The sequence below is a fragment of the Dendrobium catenatum genome, unplaced genomic scaffold, assembly GCF_001605985.2.
Source record: "Dendrobium catenatum unplaced genomic scaffold, ASM160598v2 fragScaff_scaffold_1449, whole genome shotgun sequence".
In the NCBI taxonomy this organism is placed as follows: domain Eukaryota; kingdom Viridiplantae; phylum Streptophyta; class Magnoliopsida; order Asparagales; family Orchidaceae; genus Dendrobium; species Dendrobium catenatum.
Genome location: NW_021319911.1, coordinates 485,760 through 508,107, shown reverse-complemented (window position 1 = coordinate 508,107; position 22,348 = coordinate 485,760). Strand labels below are relative to the sequence as shown.

At 37.0% G+C, this 22,348-nt stretch overlaps 1 protein-coding gene across 1 annotated transcript; it reads left to right on the top strand.

The window, feature by feature from the left end:
- The first annotated feature begins 1,452 nt into the window (after positions 1-1,452).
- Positions 1,453-15,610, top strand: LOC110095248 (glutathione S-transferase T1). The gene is made up of 7 exons (XM_020820699.2): positions 1,453-1,584; positions 1,674-1,747; positions 6,532-6,592; positions 7,190-7,243; positions 11,702-11,781; positions 14,214-14,419; positions 15,082-15,610. The coding sequence occupies exons 1-7, from the start codon at positions 1,517-1,519 to the stop codon at positions 15,262-15,264; spliced, it is 726 nt and encodes a 241-aa protein (XP_020676358.1). The 5' UTR covers positions 1,453-1,516; the 3' UTR covers positions 15,265-15,610.
- Positions 15,611-22,348: the final 6,738 nt, after the last annotated feature.

Below are 22,348 nucleotides of genomic sequence, written 5' to 3'. Positions count from 1 at the left end.
ATTGGGGAAATGGTAAGATTGGTAAGCACAAGCATTATAGGGATTTTTACTTTAAAAACATTTTGATAAAGTGAATTGGTGGAAGTTTGTGTGGCATCAACGTTGCATTCTCAGATATTCTTCTTTTTGCTGGATGGCTATTTCTGGTGGATTAAAAACAGCGTATTTACTGTTAGCTAGAGGAATCATTGTTGATCCTAAATGCCCTTTTTGTCATGATTTTGCTGAATCTGTTATCCACCTCTTCTTTGAGTGTGACTACTCGTTCACTATTCTTTCTAAGCTCATGTCTAATCTGGGGTTTTTACTGTTGAGGCCCAATGTCCTACAAATTTTCGAATTTATTGGTGAGACGCATGATAAGAACAAGGATTTCTATTATCTTCTTATATGTTATTCGGTTTATTTCATTTGGAGAGAAAGGAATGAGAGGAAATTTGGGTCCTCCTCTATATCATCTACATCGTTAGCTCTTAAAATAAAATCTGCTATTTTTTCTAGAATTATGAAATGGAATTCTAGAGAGAAGTTGATGGAATTGCTGTAAGTTTTTGCTGGTCTGTGGTAAGTTAGAGCTTTCTGTTGTATTTCCTGGTATTGGGTTGTTTTTTCTAGACGAAAATTCTGGGCTGTTTTAGCTCAGTATGGTGGATTCAGTGGCTTATTTTTTCTGGAAGATGGGCTTGACTGTATGGTTTGCTCTTTCTCCTTAAAGGGCAGATTTTGGCTGGATTGACTTTGGGTATCTTTGGCTGAAAGGTTCTGCAGTTTTGGAGGTGGATTATGCAGTTTTTTGGTTGCTGGTTTATTGGGTTGGGATGATCGATTTGCCATTTTCTCCTTTGGAGGGCAAAATTTTTGGGCCGTTTATTTTGCAACTAGGTAGAGAGAGCGGCAAATCCTGAGCCCGCGGGGTCTTATTCAAGATCCTGTTGCTTCTGGTTTGATTGGTTGTTTTCTCTCTTTATCTTTCTTTTTGTTAGTCTTCTTCATGCTGGCTTTTTATGGGAAATTTTGTATTTTTTTCTCCCCTGTTTTTATTAGTCTTTAGTTCTTTTGGTAAAGGTTTCTTTTTACAGTAATTTATTTTACTTGTAACTATCTCATTTTAATGAAAAGGGCTATGCCCAGAATTTTCCAAAAAAAAAAAAATTATATAAAAAGAAAGGGGATTTATGATTCTTATATATTTATGTATCTAATATATATAAATTAAAAATTGATAAATTTATTTATTGCATTTAAATATCTTAATTAATTTAAATATATGCATAAAAATATATATTTTATTTTATAAAAATTTGATATTTATAATATTTTGATGTGATTTATTTTATATAAATAAATGTTAATATTTAAATTTTAGATAGATAATAAATATATAAGAATTGTATTGTAATAATTTAAATCCCAAAAATAAATACTCGTTTCTACAAAGTCTATAGTTTTTAGTTCTGGTACGATTAAAGTTCCGCGGGAAGAAAATAGGAAGGTGAAGGGCTTAGAAGAGAAGAGGATGAAGCAGCTGAAAGTGTTCGCAGATCGGATGTCGCAGCCGTCGCGTGCTGTCATAATATTCTGCAAGTATGGCTTCCACCTTTATAAGATCAATCTTCCCTCCATTGCCGGTGCCTCATCTCTGTTCCTTTGTTGTCTTCAACGTCTGTTTACAGGATTAATGGAATCGATTTTGAGGAGGTGAGGATAGATCTCCGTAAGGGCGACCATAAATCGAAGGAGTACCGAGGTTTGTCCTCGTAAAATATGCATTCCATCTTTTACTTTTTTTGCGTTACTTTCCCACCGTAGACTTGCGGGATCGGTGAAGTGAATACAAAAAAAAAAAAAAAAACGGTCGATTTCTTTAAGTACGTATCTTCTAAAGTTTTTTTTTTATGTGATACAGTAACTTGGGCATTATTTCGAAAATGGGAAACATCAAGTTTGTTACTGTGTGATTGGTTAAGGAAACGTGGATATTTACTGTATTTAAAACATCTTTTACGTTCATTTTCTGTGGTGAAGATTCATGTGGAGATGTTCGATGGGCTACAACGAGAGAGAGAGAGAGAGACAGAGTGATGTAGTGGATCGTCGGAAGATGCGACCTGCAAAAAAGATTTGGGTTTTCCCAATCCAGGGAAGAAGAAGAAGAAGCTTTCAAAGCTTTAACAAAAGGATAATATCATTCAATGCTTTTCCTATTACAAAACCTGCTATTTATAATGTAAAAAGAGCATTCTAGAAGTTCATTCTAACAAACTAGATAAGGTGTCCTAGGGAACACCTCAAGCTTAAAATGCACCGCATCATTCTCCCCTAGCGTAAAAAGGCTCGACTCCGTCGAGACGCATTATTGAAAAAGAGACTGTTGCAGAAGACAGATTCCCGGATCGAAGATTTTGTTCTCATCATTTGCATCTTCCTCATAGTCTGTTTGAGCTGATGTTCTTCCACGTAGTATTTCAAAATTCTCAAAGCATGATCCCAAAAAACATGCATCTCTTTTTACAGAGGATTTTTGTAGTTGAGATCCAAGTGCTAAGGCATCCCGTATTTGTTTTAACCCACTCAAATTGTATGTTAAATGATATGTGCCAATGACAAAATCATGGATATCCTGGCTAGTGCGAACATTCACAACTAGAATAATTGGGCCATTATCATTGATTGCTTCTTCCAATATTCTCTCAAATAACTCACCAACTTTTTTGACAAGCTCTTGAGGGACTTGATTCCCATCAGTATCAAAGAGGGCATAGCTCTCAATGTCGTGATCAAATAATACAGAATTGTCATTGCTGGTGCGATAAAGAGGAAGCCCAAGTCTTCTAATCAAAGGTGCCAATGGATTTTGATTGTAGACACCGTTCAACCAGGATACACCCATGTCAACAGAAAATCCAAAAGAGTAATCAGTGTGCCCACGACCACCAACTCTATCCTCAGATCCCAAAACAACCACCTGAAAGGATGCGTTCTTGAGAGCACGACCGGCGGCAAAGCCTGCAAATCCTGCACCAATGACAATAGCAGAAGGAAGGGATGGCTGTCTTCTCTCATTGTCAAGAAATGGCATTCTAAACTGTTGCTGTTGTTGAAGCAATGCACCAAGATAGGCTCTCTGGATACCAAGTGAATCTCCATAAGAATTGCCCATGAAGCCTCTCGGCAGCAATCGGTCAAGTTGAACATCTGCAGTAACAATGTAGTTATCATTTAACTCAATATCCCCATTTGGCCGATCACGTCTCTTAGCAAACTGAACCGCTGTTGCCATAGGAGCGTTCTCCCAATCACTATCCACGACTTCCTGAACCAGAGGCTGGATGGACATGGTAGAAGCAGCATCCCCACACGGAATGGATGGGCTCGAGATACAAACCTGGACGGAATCGACGTGAATGTCCGAAGGAGTTTCTGCCTCAGGAATGAATAAGTCGGAGCGTTGGGCATCTGAATTGGAATCTTCTTCCGTAGAGCTGATATCCGATGGAGTCGTAGCTCCGGATGCGAGTGACGGATCTCGCATTTCAGAGTCCAAAGGAGCAGGAATTCGAACTTGCTGTTCGTGTGGACGGGAAGCGGCTAAGGGCTGTGATCGGAAAAGGCATGTCGCGTCTCCCTGGAGAATGTCGACAGAGTTTTCCGGCTGCTTACCAGAGTCTCGCTGGAGGTTCTCCGGCTGGGGCTCCGATTGCAGAATGTCGACAGAGTTCGGAAGTTCCCCGGCTGGGGTTCCGGTTGCAGGAAGATCGAGTCTCAAAGGAGCGGCGACTGTGAGATGGGGCTCCGTCTGAGCGGGCGGTGATGGAGGATGGGTAGCGGAGGGATTGAGAGGAGCTAGAAGCGGTCCAGTGAGCTGAGCAGAGACGTCGGACTCGTGCAGGTAAGGCGTGCAGGTGTTGCACACGGAAGGCCATGCTGCAGGCAGCGGTCCATACTCGGTCGCTGGACCTTCGAGGGCGATTGGTCTTGCGCGGGCAGGTCTGCGTTGGAGCCGAACGGAGTCGGATGCGGATGGAGTAGAGGAGATCGGAGGAGAAACAGAGGATGCGGAAGTAATCTGTGGAGGCGGATCGCGCCATCTCAGCGGAAGCTCGAGCGGCGGATACTCCGGCGGCGGGTCACGCCATCGGAGAGGGAGTTCGAGCGGAGGGTAGTCGTCAACCACAATCGGTTGATTACGGATCCTTTTGCGGGAAGCGGAGTAGAAGAGGGAAGGTGAAGACGAATACCTCGGTATGGTTGCTGACGACATTCGCATCTTCCTTATTGCCCAAAGGTTCCGATCTACCCGATCGAGTGATTCCTTCGCTTGAGCTTGGTAGAAGGTGATCCGGCTTCAAGCATCGTCGACAGCCTACCTTCCTTGGCGCCGATTGTCGTCGACCGCCAATCCTATTTTGCGGCTTTGATCGTCGTCGACAGCCAACCTTCTTCCGCAGTTCATTGATCTTCGCAAGCTCCAGGCTCTTATACCAATTGATGTAGTGGATCGTCGGAAGATGCGACCTACAAGAAGGATTTGGGTTTTCCCAATCCAGGGAAGAAGAAGAAGAAGCTTTCAAAGCTTGAACAAAAGGATGATATCATTCAATGCTTTTCCTATTACAAAACCTGCTATTTATAAAGTAAAAAGATCATTCTAGAAGCTCATTCTAACAAACTAGATAAGGTGTCCTAGGGAACACCTCAAGCTTAAAATGCACCGCATCACAGAGTGGGAGGTTGTATGTATTCCTGGATGTTGGTGTTGTGAGATAGGCTTGTGAACCTGAGAAGATGAATAGGCTGAGCTAGATTGTTGTTTTGGCAATATAGATTGGTTATAGTGTTAAAAATGGTTGTATTGGATATTTTATGAAAAGCAAGGTAGTAAACAAGAACATACTGCAGTCTGGTCTTTTCTCGACATTTTTTCTTTATCATTAGATCTTAAAGGTTCACCTGCTGAAAGCAGGCTTAAATCTTGGCTTTCGGAGGTGTGCCAAAAAGGCTTGTTGCTTATCGATCTTGCAGGAGAAGAAAAGGTAATCTTTCTGTCATACTCAACGGGTTTTGTGAGAAAGCAAAATTTTTATTGTTTTACAAGAAAGAAGGCAACATTCCTTGCAATTGGGAGGTTTTAGCTCCTCATATGATCTCCATGCGAGTAGTTCTCATGGTGGCCGCCTTCACAGCTCTTGAACTTCAGCATAGAGTAACTCTTTTGAGCCACATGGAAATGTAGGATTTCTTGAATTGGGGTGGTCTAACTCAAAGGTCAAGGGATAGAATCATCTAGGAGACAAAATCTCCTCGCTGAAGTCACCTTCACCACTCGACTAATTTTTTGAAGTCTTTTTCTAACAAAATATTGAGTAATATTGGAAATTTGACTTCTGGGAGGCAACATTTCACCATCTTAGTTTATGATGAACTAGAATGAAGCATGCAAGCAGAGCTTACAATATCCTTAACTATTCATTATACTTTTTTCCCATCAACAGTACCAAAAGCCACATTTGGTGAGATTCATCATTAAAAATGCAGCTGTTAAACAACCATGGTTAGATCATTCTGATGACTCTTGAAGATCCAAGGACTGAAATTCAAAATCTTCTATCTTTTCTCCTCCCAATAATGGAAAGCTATAATCTTAAGGTAGATTTTAAGCCTAGAGTATTTAGGCGTATAATTTTGTAACACAAATTCTTTGATTTTGTTAAAGAAATAAATGTCATGTTTATGGTGTTAATGTTTGTGCATTAGAAGTTTGAAACACTTTGGGCGTGGTGTAAACACTTTTTTTTTTTGGAAAGTTGCATTAGCATAAGTATATATGCGTGGCGTGAACTCTTTAGCATAGGAATGTGTAGTTGGAGAAGGAGAGCTTGGAACCTTGTCAAGGTCTTCTGGTTACTGAAGTTTATTATTGGGAAAATATCATAGACATGATGGGGTGAACGAAACAAAGAAATGACTAGTTGTCTATTTTTAATTCACTATGCTATTAGTGAAGCTTTCCTCTCTTGAAATACATATGATCTGGTTGTTTATGTTCCTTAGGAATACTTTGATGCTTAACCACCTTTAAACCATTTTGCCTAGTTAGTATGTCATATGTTGAACTAAACCTTTAAATCTTAACCAGGATTTTGCTTTGAGCAGGGTAATGATCTGGTGGTTTGAACTTTTGTTTATGATTTTATATTGATCCAACCCCATCAAAAAATTAGCTTAATGGCTGATCCACTGATACGTGTTGATGATTTGATGATATGAATTTTTATCTATGATTATGACATTTCATATTAGCGCAAATAGATAATTCGGCAACTTAATTTTTTTCGTATCTCTAAATTTTTCCTTGCCAGTTCTCATGTCTTTCATTTTTTTCGTTGCCAGTGATCCCTTTCAATGCTTTTTATTTGTCATTGATTCAAGTTCAAATGGCTCTAGCTTTTATGGATACATTCCTGCTAGTTTTCTTCTTTCAAGAGGGAGCTGATGCAGCCTTTGCATGACACATCTAAGATCATTTTGCAGAAATAAATCCCATGGGACAAGTTCCTGCAATTGTTGATGGAAGCTTTAAACTATTTGAAAGGTAATTCCTAATTTCCTTTAAATATTTCAAAGAAGTTCCAAGAGAAAGAACAATGTAATCAGATAATTAATTTTTGTTTTGTATACATTATCAGTTGAAGTTTTTAGAATCATCTCCTTAAATTATTTCCAGTACATGGATGGCAATGGCTTTTGCTTGGGATTCAAGTTTTCCATTTGATGTTTAGCATGTTATTTATAATTTACAATTCAGTTTGAAACTTTATGATTTACTCGAAGAAAATTATTGTTTCAGCCCAAACTGTAACACATGAATTTGCCTGATTATCTTCCTAGTTTAGCTCAAACGGTAATCCTTGAACTTCCTGTGGCTTATGGCTTAATGGATTGCTTCTTGATGGCATAATAATTTTTGATTCAATATCTTTTATTTTATGTTCGTTAATAGAATAGATAGAATTGTTCTGCTTTCATCGTTTTTGTTCTCTTTTTTTCCTTACATAGTCTGCCTATTACCTTGGTTATGTGCAAGCATCAAACTGGATCTGCTGTTGGAAAATAATTCTGTTATTTTTGTACTTCTCTTTTGGCTTGAATTTCATAATCAGGCATCTTAAATAACTTTTTTGTTTTACAGTCATGCCATACTGCGACATATTGCTTGCATATTCCCTGGAGTTTCCGATCACTGGTAAATTCTATCTGTTTATTTCTTTATTTTATAACTGTTATGTGCTAATTTAGTACAAAAATGGAAGTAGAATTGATAGTGCTAGAAAGAATGATTCTATTGTTAAGGAGGAGTAAATTATTTACGATAGAGAGATTCACTGGAACTGAAGTATTCGGGGTCACTAATCCACCCATTACTTTTTAGAGAATGAAAATTATAAGCCTTGAGGTTTATAGACCCCCCAGAACATGCCTTTTTATGGCCTCAAGTATGATATTCTTAGTTTTTTAAACAAGTATGATATTCTTAGCGAATTAAATTGTGGTTTGTGGCGGGTATGTGTTTTCCAGGAAGGATAATTAGTAGCTACGGACAACTTTTTCATTGGATACTTTCCAACATGCTTTCTGTGATCTATTGCTAGCTTCAATCCTCTCTTTCCTCAAAAGTAATGCTAATATATCTGGTAATTCTGCTAGATAACTCATCTTATGTCCCTTTTATTGAGAGAGTCACCTTAGAATGGTCACATAAAGCGTCGGCCTTCCGATGATACGGTTAGGAGAGTAGATATATTAGATTTGACCTATATTAAGAAAGGTAGAGGTAGGTATAAAAAGACTTGGTTTTAAATATTAGAAATGATATTTTTCTATTAGATTTAAGTGAGAATTTTACTCTTAATAGGTCGCAATGGACAAAAAAATATTCAGGTAGCTGATCCATGTAGTGAGATAAATGCATGATGTTGTTGTATTTGTTCTTTTTTATTGACAACTAAAGAGGTGGAAGATTCATGTTATGAACCAAAACAAAAAATGCAGTGATGTAGAAAATATTAACAATGTAATATTATTGGATAATTTGAAGATTGCCTAAAACTCCTAATATTGAGAGAGAATTAATAAGATGTCAAAACATCATATAGGCTTTTTTTGGGGTAGGGGGGAATGGGAGAGGGGTGTCAAAGTTCTTTATCTTCTTATATATATATTTTGCTTATCCTAATACTTCAAATGAGTATTATAGACTCATAAAAATTTTTATGACCTATTAAAACACCTAATAACAATCTGTAAGCCTAACTACCTTGTACTCATTTCATTTATTCTCTAACCTTATCCACCTCAATAGAACAATCTTGCCCTCAAGTTCGACCATATTGCAACTAGATACATAGGTAGCTACTATTGTTCGTGCTTGCGAGATCGAGCGGGGCTTGGACGAGTGGATTTGGTGAGCACGATGTTGACAATGTGCAATCTAGCAATGGTGGGATGCGGCGTGGCTTGAGTTGGGTAGATTTGGGTGGAGATAGGCGAATCTCGGTGGAGTTGGTGGAATTTAGGTGCATGTGGGTGAATCTCAACAAAAGTAGACAAATTTGGACTGAGGCAATGAATTCCAGGTTGAATCTTGATGGAGGTAGGTGCAATGACAATTGTGATGGTAGTATCAACTTGGAGAGGCAGTTGTAGGAGTAGATCCATATATGATGATAGAGATGTGGTCATATTTGGTGATGATGAAAATGGGTGGAGTGGACCTGGTTGATATTTGGGCGGGGAGATGTGTGATCTATTGAAAACGGGAATGAAAGAGGGAAGTATAAGTTGTGACAAAATATATGGAGGCATATCTGCAAATGTTTTTTTTTTATTTGGGTGATGCGTGATCTAGCCTGGGGGGAAATTGTGCACTGTAATTGAGGTGGACATGGAGAGGGATTTGATGGGAAGGCACATATTTGATGGGAAGACAACCTAATTTGAGGTGGCGAAACCTTGAGATGGCGATACCCCTCTATTTATTGTTTCAAAGATTTTCTTAGATTGCTTGGATTCACTTTGCAAAGTCTAATCTCAATTTGTGGTTGGGTGATTCATTGACGTGGGATCATTTCTACATATAGTTACAAGATGTTGATTAATTATACTCTCTTCTCGATCTAGTTATTTTTAAGGCTTCTGGAGATTTTGTTGCAGCATCACCTATTATTAGGTCCGTGGCAAGGAAGGCATGATGTGTTTTTGTATTTTCTTGGTTTTTGTTATTGTTTCATGTTATGTTTATTTTCATATTTTTCATTTTATTTTCATGTGTTTGTTCTATTTTCTTGAAAGCTGGGAGAGAGAGAGCTTTTGTATGATTGTTTGGTCATTTTCTATCACCTTACATGAAAAATTATTGCTTTCCATTCTTGCATGGGCCGACCATCACAAAGGTAATTTTCTCCTTTTCATTTTCTTTGGATAGCAAAGGAAGCGGGGGAGCTTCTTTGGAGGTTCATTTGTGCTTGAAACTTCTTGAAGGTAGACTTAGATTCATACATCTTTGGGTTGTATCCATTGGCCATGAACAGGGGGAATGAATATTCCTTGATATGTGTATCCACTTGGAATGCCAAATCATGTTTTATTTAGGGGTGTCAAAAAGGATCAACGGGTTGGGCTTGAGCTGAATCTGACCCATTTAATGAACTAGTAAAATATGCAGACTCGAACCTGACCTACTAATCTGAATAATTGAACCCGAATCGATAACCTGTTTTGATTTAAAAATATAGTTTTTTATATCTTTTTTTAACGGTACCTTTTACATTAATTAATAAAAAATAAGACAATCATACCAAAAAATGAAAAAAAGTAAAAAAAATTAAAGGAGTCATTTCGGGTCAAAATTGGGTTGGCAGGTCAACCCGAATAGGTCCGAAATTCTAGACCTGAACCGTTTAATTTGGGGTCATTTTTTGACACCCTTAGTTTCATGCACTTTTGTGAAGGAAGCTTTATTGGATGCATTTTTAAACTTAGATTTCATCATTTTTTAGGACGTCCAAGGCATGTCCATGTATTCATTTTTTCATCTTCCAAAAAGTGTCTCTTTATCATGATGGCTATTGGACTTATATTATGGTCATGTATTGGAAGTGTTATATACAGTTATGGAATTTAGTAGTATGCAAACATCAACGTTTTTAATATAATTGAGAATGTCTTCTCTACAAACTTAATTTAATGGTTAGTTTGTATTTCACTTTGTTGATGAGGCTGAGTGATGCTCTTTATTGTGGAAGTGTTAGTTATCTTGTTACCCTTAGTGTTACTTTGCCTAAACATTGTCATATTTCTAATCCCTTAGTAACACTTCATTAAATTCTTCTCATTTAATCCTTATTAAGAGTAGCTTTAATGTAAGTCTATTATTACATTCTCGCTAATTGATGCAAGATAACTTAAAAATATGATAAAAAGATGACGCAAATAAAAAGATGAATGATAATCTAGTGAAAAGATTAAGAAACATTAACCATATAAGATGCCCTACACAGGCTACGCCTACACATAAGAAGGTTTTCACACTTGATGAAGATTATAATTCTTAAAAGGAGAAAATTTTGCAATCATAATTCAATATCTAAAGTTTCTTAATTTCAATTGAATCCTTATTCATATAGTTGTTTCTTCAATAACAATATATTGAACTTAATAAAAATTTAATGGTGTCATGATAGTGACATGATAAAAGGGATGACATGACCTCCAAATAATATAAAATTACTCAAATGCCTAAGCAATTGCTAAAATGATTGGCCATGGGAATGGTGATGATGTGTCATCTAAATGATATATACTTACTAAAATATCTAAACAACTTCTAAAATAAATTAACAATAGGGATGGTCACCATGTCAACCAAATTATATAAAATTACTCAAATATCTAAACAATTGCTAAAATGACATTTAAATCTTAATGCATAAATATAAACATAAATAGTAATTAGCGGAGCTATGCATGAGAGTGCCTGACACCATCAGTCATTTCATTTATGTTGCATAGAGAAAAAGCCTATGTTTATGTCCAACACTTATATTTTATTATTGGGTTAAATTTCAAAATAGTCCCTCGACTATTCGTCTATGGTCATTTTAGTTCCACAATATAATGTTGCTCTAATTTAGTCCCTTGACTATATAAAATTGATTCAAAAGTTCCTTTGGGACTAGATTGAGATCAATTTTGTGAAGTTTAGGGATTAAATCGAGATCGATTTTATAGCATAATTATGATATGAGGGACTATATTGGATCAATTTTATATAGTTGAGGGACTAAATTGGGGTACGTGATATTTTGGGACTAAATTGGCCTTGCACAAATAGTTTTGGGACTATTTTGGAATTTTTTTTAGTTTATCATCGTAGTTAGTTAAAAAATTCTCTTAGCAAATATCATCAATGAAATTAAATGATTGACTAATGCTTGATTAATTGTATCCTTGAATTTTATCAATAGACATAATAAAAGCTTCTTGTTTACGTAATTTTCTTTCTACTTAAAATTCTTGTTGATATTTTATAGTAATGAATGCAAAAAAACCTATCATTTATAATTTACTTTTATGTTCTTAGAGCTTATCCTTATTAGAAATCTTTATTTTTTGAATCCTACTTTTTTTTCTCTTTTAAATCAAGGTATCCAGCTGATGTTTTCAATAGAGCCAAAATCAATTCAATTCTGGATTGGCATCATTCAAATTTACGGCGTGGTTCAAGTACTCCTTGATCAAATTCGTACTCTTGTCAATTAAATTAACATGCTTCTTTTTTATTTTACTAAGTATAGTTTGAAAGATTTGAGTAGCTAGTTTTTTTAATTATAGATGAAAGGTTCCTTTGAAATTTCCATTTGAAGGTTAAAAAATTAAGTTGAATTTTTGTTTGCCATGTTATGCTTGTCATATGACTTGATACCATTATCAATTATGCAGAACTAAATCGAACCCTTTAAATTAAATATAAAATTCCATCACCATACTAACAACTTTGAATGCAAAAAAAATGGCATATCTTTCACTTTTATTTTGCACTATTTTGAAGAGGCTTTCTTTGCACTTCTAAGAAACTCATTTCATATTTTTTGAGATCACTATAGTTTGGTTCCCAGAAAACTGAACCTTATTGAGGACAATTTTGATGCAAACCATGAATCTAAAGGTCTCTATAGAAGACTTAATGGAGAGTCAAATTTGGCATTATTTAGCTAAAATGGTTCTTTGGACATGCTAGAATTAGCTCAACCAAATACTATACAAACTCCTTCGGCTCGAACGAAGTTTGTGCATGTTTGAGTCAACTAAGTTGGAGTCCAAACAAACTTTAAGCTTTGCCTAGACTGGACTAAATTGACTTAATTCAGGTTGTTAATCTTCCTTCCATGGTTTTCTAGCTCGTCAAAGAGGGGGTTGTGATGCCACTTCATGCTAGCATCTAGTGGGCGATGTATCGATGATCCTAGTTACAATCTTTGGCAAAGGCATGTTAGCAATCTTAGTTGCCATTGATGCACAAGCATTTGTTCTTCTCTAAATTACCTCAACCACCTTCTTTTTCTTTATCATGCGCAATATATTTTTACATATTCCTTTTAAGATAAGGAAGGATTTCCTATTTCTTCTTGAGTGCGATAGGTCTCTATTATTGCCAACTTTGAGCGAGGAGCACCTTCCATTACAATTTTCCTCATTGATGAAGTGGAAAAAATTACTTGCTATCTAAGGCGTGTGACTCTTCTCTGCTCCTCCGTTTTATAGCACCCACCATTTGTTGGACAGAGGTACCATAGAATGGTTTGTGGAGGCTAATCTTGTAATCTCATAATCTTATGGCGAAAGTTAATTATTTAGGTCAATCCCTATGATTTTCTCCTTTGGATTTTTTCACAAAAATTATATTCTCAGTTGCTTAGTTTACTGCTCGTGTAATTTAGCATTTTGTTAGCTAAAATGATTACAATGTTCCCTTCTGGAGATAAATTTAGGCAGGATACATAGTTGTATATGAAGAAGATTATGATAAGACAAGTTTAAGGTGGAACTTAACTTGAAAATACATAGTAGTAAATCAACACATGTTATTTATCCAGAATTAACAATATGCTGCAAATATATGGCTATGCAGAGTATTCTACTTGGAATAAGACAATGATGCAGGAAAAATGGAAATGCATGGTGTTTTCTGAGGAACGGTTTCAGAGAAATTGTACACAATAACTAATTTTACTGAGAACTATACTTTGCAGACTGTCAAATCTTTTTGCAATCTGGAAACTGCTAGATGTGGTTTTAAGTTCACTGCATTTGGATCTTCTTTAGGCCTTCTCATGCCGGTCTGCAAACGCCTGTAAAGCGTCACTAAAACGCTCCAATGGAACGCTATATTTTTCGCGAATTGGCGGGTTAACAGTGTTGGCATCCCATTGTTCATCCGCTATATAATTTTTTTTATTCACTAAATTGATTATTAGTTTTAAATATTTAAGTGCAGAATTTTATTATGAATAATTAAGAAATAATAATTTAGAAACACATTATTTTTCAGAAATTAAAATATTTTTTATGTAATTAATTTTTTTAAGATATAACATTAACATGGAAGTTATGATAAAATTCTCATACATCAAATATTTTTTTCGTTCATATTTATGTGTAATGTAATTTTCATTTTATTAAATATATATTTGCTTATTTAGGACATATTAATATCCCAAATTTTTTTATCGAATAATATATATATATATATATATATATTAATAGGTTTAAAATGGATAAATATAAATATATGATTAAAAGAATATACTAGGAATATTCTTTTTTTGATGTTAGAAAATGAAGTTTGGTTGGAGACAAGTTACTGTATTTTGGAGTAAAAAATGAGTTTTTCGGTTGGAGATGCCCTTAGCTATTACATTAATTTTATCTCATTTTTTAGGTGCTTCTTTTGGTCACCACTATAAATAGATTCATAATCAATCATGTTAAATCAGAAATATCAATTTTTATAGCCTCGTTAATAGCTTTTCTAGTTTCCTTGTGTTTGTATTTGTTGTGTGAACTTGAATATATCTTAACTCCTGCTTCTTCATGATTTTTTGTTTTATGTACCGATTCACTTCAACTTTCCTGCTTGATTCTTTATTTTAATGCAGCTACCTTTGTTCAAAGCACAATACTAGCACCTGCAGTTGGTCTTCCATTGAATCCTCAAGCTGCCTGTGAAGCTGAGAAAGTTATATTGTCATCTCTCTCAATAATTGAATCCATTTGGCTTAAGGGCAACGCAAGATTCTTATTGGGAAACCCCCAGCCATCAATTGCAGATCTCAGTCTCGTTTGTGAAATTATGCAATTCGAGGTAAAAGAACTCATGCAATAATTGATATTTTTACATTAGTAATTAAATTTTCTTTTTGTTGTTTCACTTAAAAAATGCTTAGATTTTGTCTCCCTGTGGGTTACTATATCAGAAGACATGGCATGAGTAGGTTTTTTGATGGAAAGATCAACCTTAGCTCTTATAATCAATTATAGCCTTAAGTTTAAGCAGCTTTTCCATACCTTTCTGATAATCATCATAAGTCTCTAACATGTTCACCTGCATTTTACTCACCCCCTCATATTAATCTATTTTAGTAGTAAGATTCTCAAAATTGATATTGGAGCCTTAAGCTAATCTTGGCCATCCAGTGACGTCTGATCCCTAATCTTTAAGTCCATAAGGCCAAAGTATGGTTTTAATGTTTGGTAACCATAGTATAACTAAAAAATAAATAATAAATACTGAAGGGTGAAGTACAAGGAAGTGTTCTGCTGTAAGAACTGGATCCCTCATTGAACATGGGGTTCTTGGAAGGTGGGACAGGATTTGATGTTTGCATTTTAGTCGTGTTTTGTCATTTCTAAATGCTTTTTGTTATTTACATTAATGATGATATATAGGGAATTACTTTCTTTGCTTTGTGATCAAAAGCTCATGACTTCTCGGTTGTTAATCTTGTTTCTGTTCTTCTTGATCAGGTTCTTTCTGAAAATGATCGTGAAAGAATTCTGGGACCTTACCCGAAGACATTACAGTGGATTGAGAATGTCAAAAATGAAACAAATCCACATTTTGAGGAAGCCCACAATGTTCTATACAGATTTAAGGCCAAGCAACGTAGCAAGCAGGGTTCCCTTGGTGGACTCCCAGCAAAACTTTGATAAAATGAGCCTTTTTTTTTAATTTCATCAACTTCGGATCAATGTGTTAGGCATTTGTAATGAGTGGTTTAATCATCTTTTGGAGTAATTTAGGTTTCGTTTGGGAAAGCTTTTTTGCTGCTTTCTAAAACTATTTTCAAGAAATTTTTGTACTCGAAATTCATTTTAGAAAGCATCAAAGAAGTTGTCCCAAACGAAACGAAACCTTATTTTATTGACAGTCTATGAGTCTTTAATAGGTAGTTAAATGAGTCATTGGGTGTCTTCTATCTTGATTTATGCTTCCTCTTGGGGAGTATATGACATGAGCATGAATGAAATAAATTAAAATTCCTTTTTGGTAGAATATCCCTTTTCCCCTCATCTACTTTTTCTTAAAGCATGATTCCTTTTTGCAACTGATGTTTTCAAGAAACCTACCAAAGCTAAAATTCTCAAATCATTCTAACCTAGGGGAATTTTCAGTTCAGAGGTTCTCCATTTGTCCTAAATTACCGGTAAGATCATATCATTTGGTATTAGAGCCTGCTCCTTTCCCTTCATGATTTTCTACTCTCTTTCCTCCAACCTAGCAGATTGACTATCTCTCAGCTATCCAACTGCTGCTCCAACAATGGTTCTTCAAGATCCAACTCCTCCTCCTCCTCCTCCTCCTCATTCCTTCCATTGGTTCCATGCTGAACTCGAACATCAGCTCTCCCTGTCCCTATCATAGAGTCTCTAAGAATCAATTCCTCCTCTTCCAGGTCTCAGTCGAGCCCCTCATCTCCCTTCCACTTCTGTCGCCAGTCCTCAGGTGTTGCCTTGGAGTTTCCAAGAACTACATTCTCTCTTCTTCCCTCCATAATTTAGCTGATATTCTGCTTGGGAATTTTCCCTCCTCCCTTTCCTTGCCGCTGTCCACAACAACAGCGAACTGCAAAGTTCAACTAGCAATCCTTCCTGCCCGTTTTTGCTGCAAGAACAGCCATCCAAACCACCAAAAACATCCCACTGTTTCTCGTTCTCCACAAAATTCTTTCCATACTATGTCTACAGCCTTCACCTTTGCCCAAGCCCTCAAGAACAAAACCCTACTATCCTATTCTACATAGAAATCCATCCCAGAGGTTGTCTACAACATTTTTTTCAGTTTGAATTGCAAAAACAACAGTTGTCCATCTATTTAGTGGTTGTTTTCAATCACATTAATCACTAGATTGCAATTGCTATTTTCAAGAAATCTACCCATTCTAAAGTTCTCAAGTAAAACACTCCAACCTAGGGAAAATTTCAGTTCAGAGGTTTTTTGGTTTAAGCCGGGTTCTCCATTTGCCCTAAATTACCAGTAAGATTGTATCACATCCAGTTTAAAATTGTGGGTTGGAAGTTGGAGGAATTTATGTTTCTTGTATCTTAAGATGGTTGGTCGTCTCTTCGTATTTTGGCCCTCTTATTGACTAGGTTCTTCATTTCATTGCAATGTTTGTCTCTTTAGATTTAGCTAGATTGCAGCCTATCATTATTTCAAGTATCTTGTTGGAGATTTTTGTGACTTTTCCTAGACAATGATGAATGTTTTTGAATATCATGCTTGCTCCTCTCATATGCTTGTTCTAGCAATAGGGAAATAGGGACTCCCTTGCAAACCTTAACCCCTTGGACAATCTCTCTGGCAACAAGGGGACTTCATGCTTATATGATAATTTTTTATTGATAAATGTGTTTTTTGAGCATATTGAGTATAGTTTTTTAATGAGTCTTAGTCTTTTCTTGATGTTCTATTTTGCCTATTGTAACCCGATGTTTTATTTGAGTATTGCTCTTTTTTATAGCTCATTATAATACCTATTTTTCCAAGTTATTTTTTCATGTATCATTGTCATTATAATTATACCTTTTAGTTAATGAAATTGAGCTTCGCCCCTATTTCTCTCTCTCTCTCTCTCTCTCTAAAAAAGCCAAATAATTTTTCAAGCAACATGTTCTTGATATCATGCATCACATGTTATCCTTGAAAACAATTGAATTATAATATAATATAATAAAATTATTAGCATACATAATTTATTTTTATCCAATAATTCATTTATATTATTTGATAATCTTGGTTTTATTTGGGATAGTTTTAGGGGTGTCAAAATCGGGTCATGGGTCGGGTTCGTGTCAAACCCGGGTTCAAACGGGTCGACACTAACCTGACTTGGGCAGGTAAACGGGTCAGAACCAACCGGACCGACCCAGCAGGTTGCCTGGTTGACCCGACCTGACACGGGAAGCGAGAGTGCGCAGCGGACGTTGTTGACTGCGAGCGGGACTCTGGTGCGTGCTGAGCGGGTAGATGGGTAGGAGAGCGCGCGCTGGCGGTCTCACACTGAGCGCAGTGGGCAGACGAGAGCGATCGCGGGTGGCTTCGAGGGCGCACAGGCGGCCTTGGCTTGCGACCGGCGGCGGGCAGCTGGAGTTTGTCGCGTGGGCAGCTGGGCGTGCAGGCGGCGGGCCAGCCAGGGCAGGAGCGCGGGAAGCTGGCAGAATGCAGGCAACGCATTTTAAAAGTGTTTCTAGGTTGACTGACAACCCTGACGTCAACCCGAATCCGACCCGTTTTTCAAAGGGGCCGAATCCGTGAACCCGAACTCAACCATTTTTTGAAATCGGGTCGGGTTAAACCTGAAAATTCCGTGTCGGGTTCGGGTCAAGTTTTCGTGTTGTGTCAAATATTGACACCTTAATGTTTTTTAAAATTATCGTGAAAAATCTTTTTTATTAAAATTATTATAGAAAACAATTTTCTAGCACATCTTTTCGTAAGCAGTAAAAAAATAATGTCTAAATAGAAATTTCTGATGTTGTATAAAAAGCAAAGCAGTTTAGAAGCTATCTCAAACTAAGGTTTCATTCCAGATAATTTTCTTATTATTTGTTTTTTCAAATCTCAATCTCAATTTTTATTTGACCTCTTCCTTTTCAATATTTTTTAATAATTTTTTGGTGGAAAATGTTATTTTTACTATTACTTTCAAAAAGTTACTTTCCCAGAGTAATTTTATAACCGACTTTACAAAAAGCAACAATAATCCCAAATAGATTTTAAACCAGAGTTGTATTGAGGAGAAAAGATTTAAATATCTATAATAATTATTTAATGCATTAAATGAATATACAAAAGGTTATTTTAGGGGTCAAATATTTGACACGACCTGAAAACCCGACTCGAATCCAACACAAAAATTTTTGGGTTCGGGTCAACCGAACCCGAATCGGGTCGGGTTCAGGTAAAGGTTTTTGAACCATTTGAAAAAACGGGTCGGGTCCGGGTTGACCGAAACCGACCAACCCGGACTGACCCGAAAATCACGTCTGAGTCAGCTCAGTAGTCTACGTCAATCGTCATCTCGCATCGCTAAGCTCAACCTCCGCGTGGACCGCGTCTCGTATCGTCAAATCGCGTTAGCTGCATCGCGTCATCTTCGCGGCCGGACGTCGCGTCGATCGACCAATTTGTCGGACGTGTTGAACACCGTGTCCCGCTGCTCAGCATCCCCGCGACCCCTCTCCCTCCTTTGAGGCGTCGAAGAACGTTCTAGTCCAGTCGACGAGACGAGCTCGATGTCATCTGCCCTCTCCTCCGTTGAATGGAGGCTCCCATTTAAGCACGCATGTTTGGTTTAACCGAACTCTTTGCGGCTTCAACGGAGTTCCTCCCGTTTCGTGTCGTGTCGGGTCAACCCGGAAACCCGACGGGTCGGGTTTCAGGTTGAATGTTTTTGACCCGTTTATAAAAACGGGTCGTGTTCGAGTTGACCCCGAATTAGCACGGGTCAATATCAAGTTCGACCCGAATCCGACCCGTGACCCAAAATTGACACCCTTAGTTATTCTTATTTTAATTTTATTATAAAATTAATATCCATTATTCTCATAATTTTCTATTTCTTAATTGAGCAATTCACAAAGCCGGCCAACACACATAGACCCCACCACTGAACCGGCCAAAACGAACCACTGTCCAATCCCCCGCCAAAGCCCAGTACAAACCGGCCGGCGTGGGCCCCACCATTAGACTGGACCCCACCCCAGTTAATAAACAAATTGGATGAGGAATTATAAATATAATTTATATAGATTTAATACAACTATTTATTTGAAATTTATTGTAATTAAAATAGATAGTTTTACATAAATTAGAATTTCAATAAAAATTGAAAAATAAGTTTATTTTATATTACAAAAGAGAGAGATATGAGCATATTGAGTCTATTTTTATTGATTTCTTAGTGCTTAACTTTGTGGTGACGGCTTTCCTTTTTGCTTTTCTTTATGAATTAGGTGTAAGGTTTTTTAGTTAAATTTTTTTATTTTAGTACTTAAAACTCAATCTTATATATATATTAGATTATTTAATATATAGGGAATAAAATAAGTTCAAAGATCATCTCAATTGTAAACAACGAAGCTTAGTCTCTTTTCTTGCTGTTTCTAGTATTTGGTTGCTATTCGTTGTAACACTTCGAACGTCTTTTTTAAGTATTGCTTTTTTATTAGTATTATAATATTATTTTCCAAATTGTTTTTTTCATTTATCATTGTATTATTTATACATTTTTTTAGTTAAATGAATTGGAGCTTCGCCCTAATTTTTCTCTCTTCTCTCTCCCAGCCAACCAAAAAAAAAGCTAAACAATTTTTTCAAGCAGCCAATGTTTTGATTTTCATGCTCACATGTTTCCTTTCAAAAACATTAAATTATGATATAATTAATATAATTTTACATTAACATAATTTATTTTATCAATAATTCATTATATATATTTGATAATCTGGTTTTATTTGGGATAGTTTTAGGGGTGTCCAAATCGGGTATGGGGTCGGGTTTGTTGTCAAACCGGGTTCAACGGGTCGACACTAACTGACTTGGGCAGGTAACGGGTTTCAGAAATCCCAAACCGGGACGACCAGCAGTTGCCTGTTGACCTGACTGACACGGGAAGCGAGAGTGCGCGCGGACGTTGTTTGACGCGAGCGGGACTCTGGTGCGTGCCTCGAGCGGGTAGATGGGTAGGAGAGCGGCGCGCTGGCGTCTCAACTGAGCGCAGTGGGCAGACGAGAGCGATCGCGGGTTGGCTTCGGAGGCGCACAGGCGGCCTTGGCTCTGCGGAGCGGCGGCGGGCGCTGGAGTTTGTCGCGTGGGCAGCTGGGCGTGCAGGGCGGCGGAGCCAGCCAGGCAGGAGCGCGGGAAGCTGGGAGATGCAGGCACGCATTTTAAAAGTGTTTCTAGGTTGACTGACAACCCGTCGAGTCAACACCGATCCGACCCGTTTTTTCAAGGGGGCCGAATCGTGAACCGAACTCAACCAATTTTGAAATCGGGTGGGTTAAACCTGAAAATTCGGTGTCGGGTTTCGGGTCAAGTTTTCGCGTGTTGTGTCAATATTGACACGTTAATGTTTTATAAATTATTCGTGAAAAATCTTTTTTATTAAAATTTATTATGAAAACAATTTTCTACACATCTTTTCGTAAGCAGTAAAAAAATAATGTTTTAAATAGAATTTCTGGATGTTGTATAAAAGCAAAGCAGTTTAGAGCTATCTCAAATAAGGTTTCATTCAGATAATTTTTCTTATTTATTTTGGTTTTTCAAATCTCAAATCTTTCAATTTTTTATTTGGACCTCTTCTTTTTCAATAATTTTAATATTTTTTGTGCTTGAAATGTTTATTTTTTACTATTATCTTCAAAAGTTACTTTCCAGAGTAATTTTATAACCGACTTTACAAAGCAACAATAATCCCAAATAGATTTTAAACAGAGGTTGTATTGAGGAGAAAAGAATTTAATATCTATAAATAATTATTTAATGCAATTAATGAACATATACAAAAGGGTTATTCTTAGGGTGTCAAATATTTGACACGACCCTGAAACCGACTCGAATCCAACACAAAAATTTTTGGTTCGGGTCAACCGAACCCGAATCGGTTCGGGTTAGGTTAAGGAGTTTTTGAACCATTTGAAAAACGGGTCGGGTCGGGTTGACCAGAACCGCCAACCCGGATGACCCGAAAATCACGTTCTGGTCAGCCTTCAGTAGTCTATCGTCAATCGTCATCTCGTCGCTAAGCTCAACCTCCGCGTGGACGCGTTCTCGTATCGTCAATCGCGTTTAGCTGCATCGCGTCATCTTCGCGGCGGAGTCGCGTCGATCGAACAATTTGTCGGAGTGTTGAATCCGTGTCCGTGCTCAGCTACCGCGACCTCGCTTCCCTCTTTGAAGGCGTCGAAGACGTTCTAGTCCAGTCGACGAGACGAGCTGTGTCTCTGCCTCGTCCTCCGTTGAATGGAGGCTCCCATTTAAGCACGTTGCAGCTGGTTTGGTTTAACCGAATCTTTGCGGTTCAACGGGTTCCTCCCGTTTCGTGTCGTGTCCGGGTCAACCCGAACCGACGGGTCGGGTTTCAGGTTGAATGTTTTGACGCCGTTTATAAAAAGGGTCGTGTTGAGTTGACGATAGGCACACCGGGTCAATATCAGGTTTCGATCCCGATTCCGGACCCGTTGGACCCAAAAATTGACACCTTTTAGTTTTTATTCTTATTTTTAATTATATAAAATAATATCCATTTATTCTCATAATTTTCTTATTTCTTATTTGTAGCAATTCACAAGCGGGGGCCAACAACATAGGACCCACCACTGAACCGGCCAAAAGAACCACTGTCCAATCCCCCCCGCACAAGCCAGTCGACATACCGGCCGGGGGCCCCACCATTAGACTGGAACCACCCCAGTTAATAAACAAATTGGATGAGGAATTATAAATATAATTTTATATAGATTTAATAAGATGATTTATTTGAAATTTATTGTGAGAGTGTAAAATAGATAGTTTTATAAATTGATTTCAATAAAAATTGAAAAAAATAATAAGTTTATTTTTTTTACAAGACAACATTTTAAATCATTTATTTTTATTTTTTATAGAATTATTTTGTTTTTTTATTAAATAATTATGAAGCACAATTGAAAAGCATTGTAATACAAAAAAAAATCTCATCTATTTTTCTTAAAAAAAGAAAAATAATTGTGACGATAATTCTTATTA

Bases quoted from the DNA above. Each gene is read 5' to 3' on its own strand.
- LOC110095248 (XM_020820699.2), top strand. From the start codon at position 1,517: ATGAAGCAGCTGAAAGTGTTCGCAGATCGGATGTCGCAGCCGTCGCGT. The intron at 1,585-1,673 runs GTATGGCTTCCA...GTCTGTTTACAG, and splicing joins GCTGTCATAATATTCTGCAA to GATTAATGGAATCGATTTTG. The intron at 7,244-11,701 runs GTAAATTCTATC...TTTTAAATCAAG, and splicing joins CCTGGAGTTTCCGATCACTG to GTATCCAGCTGATGTTTTCA.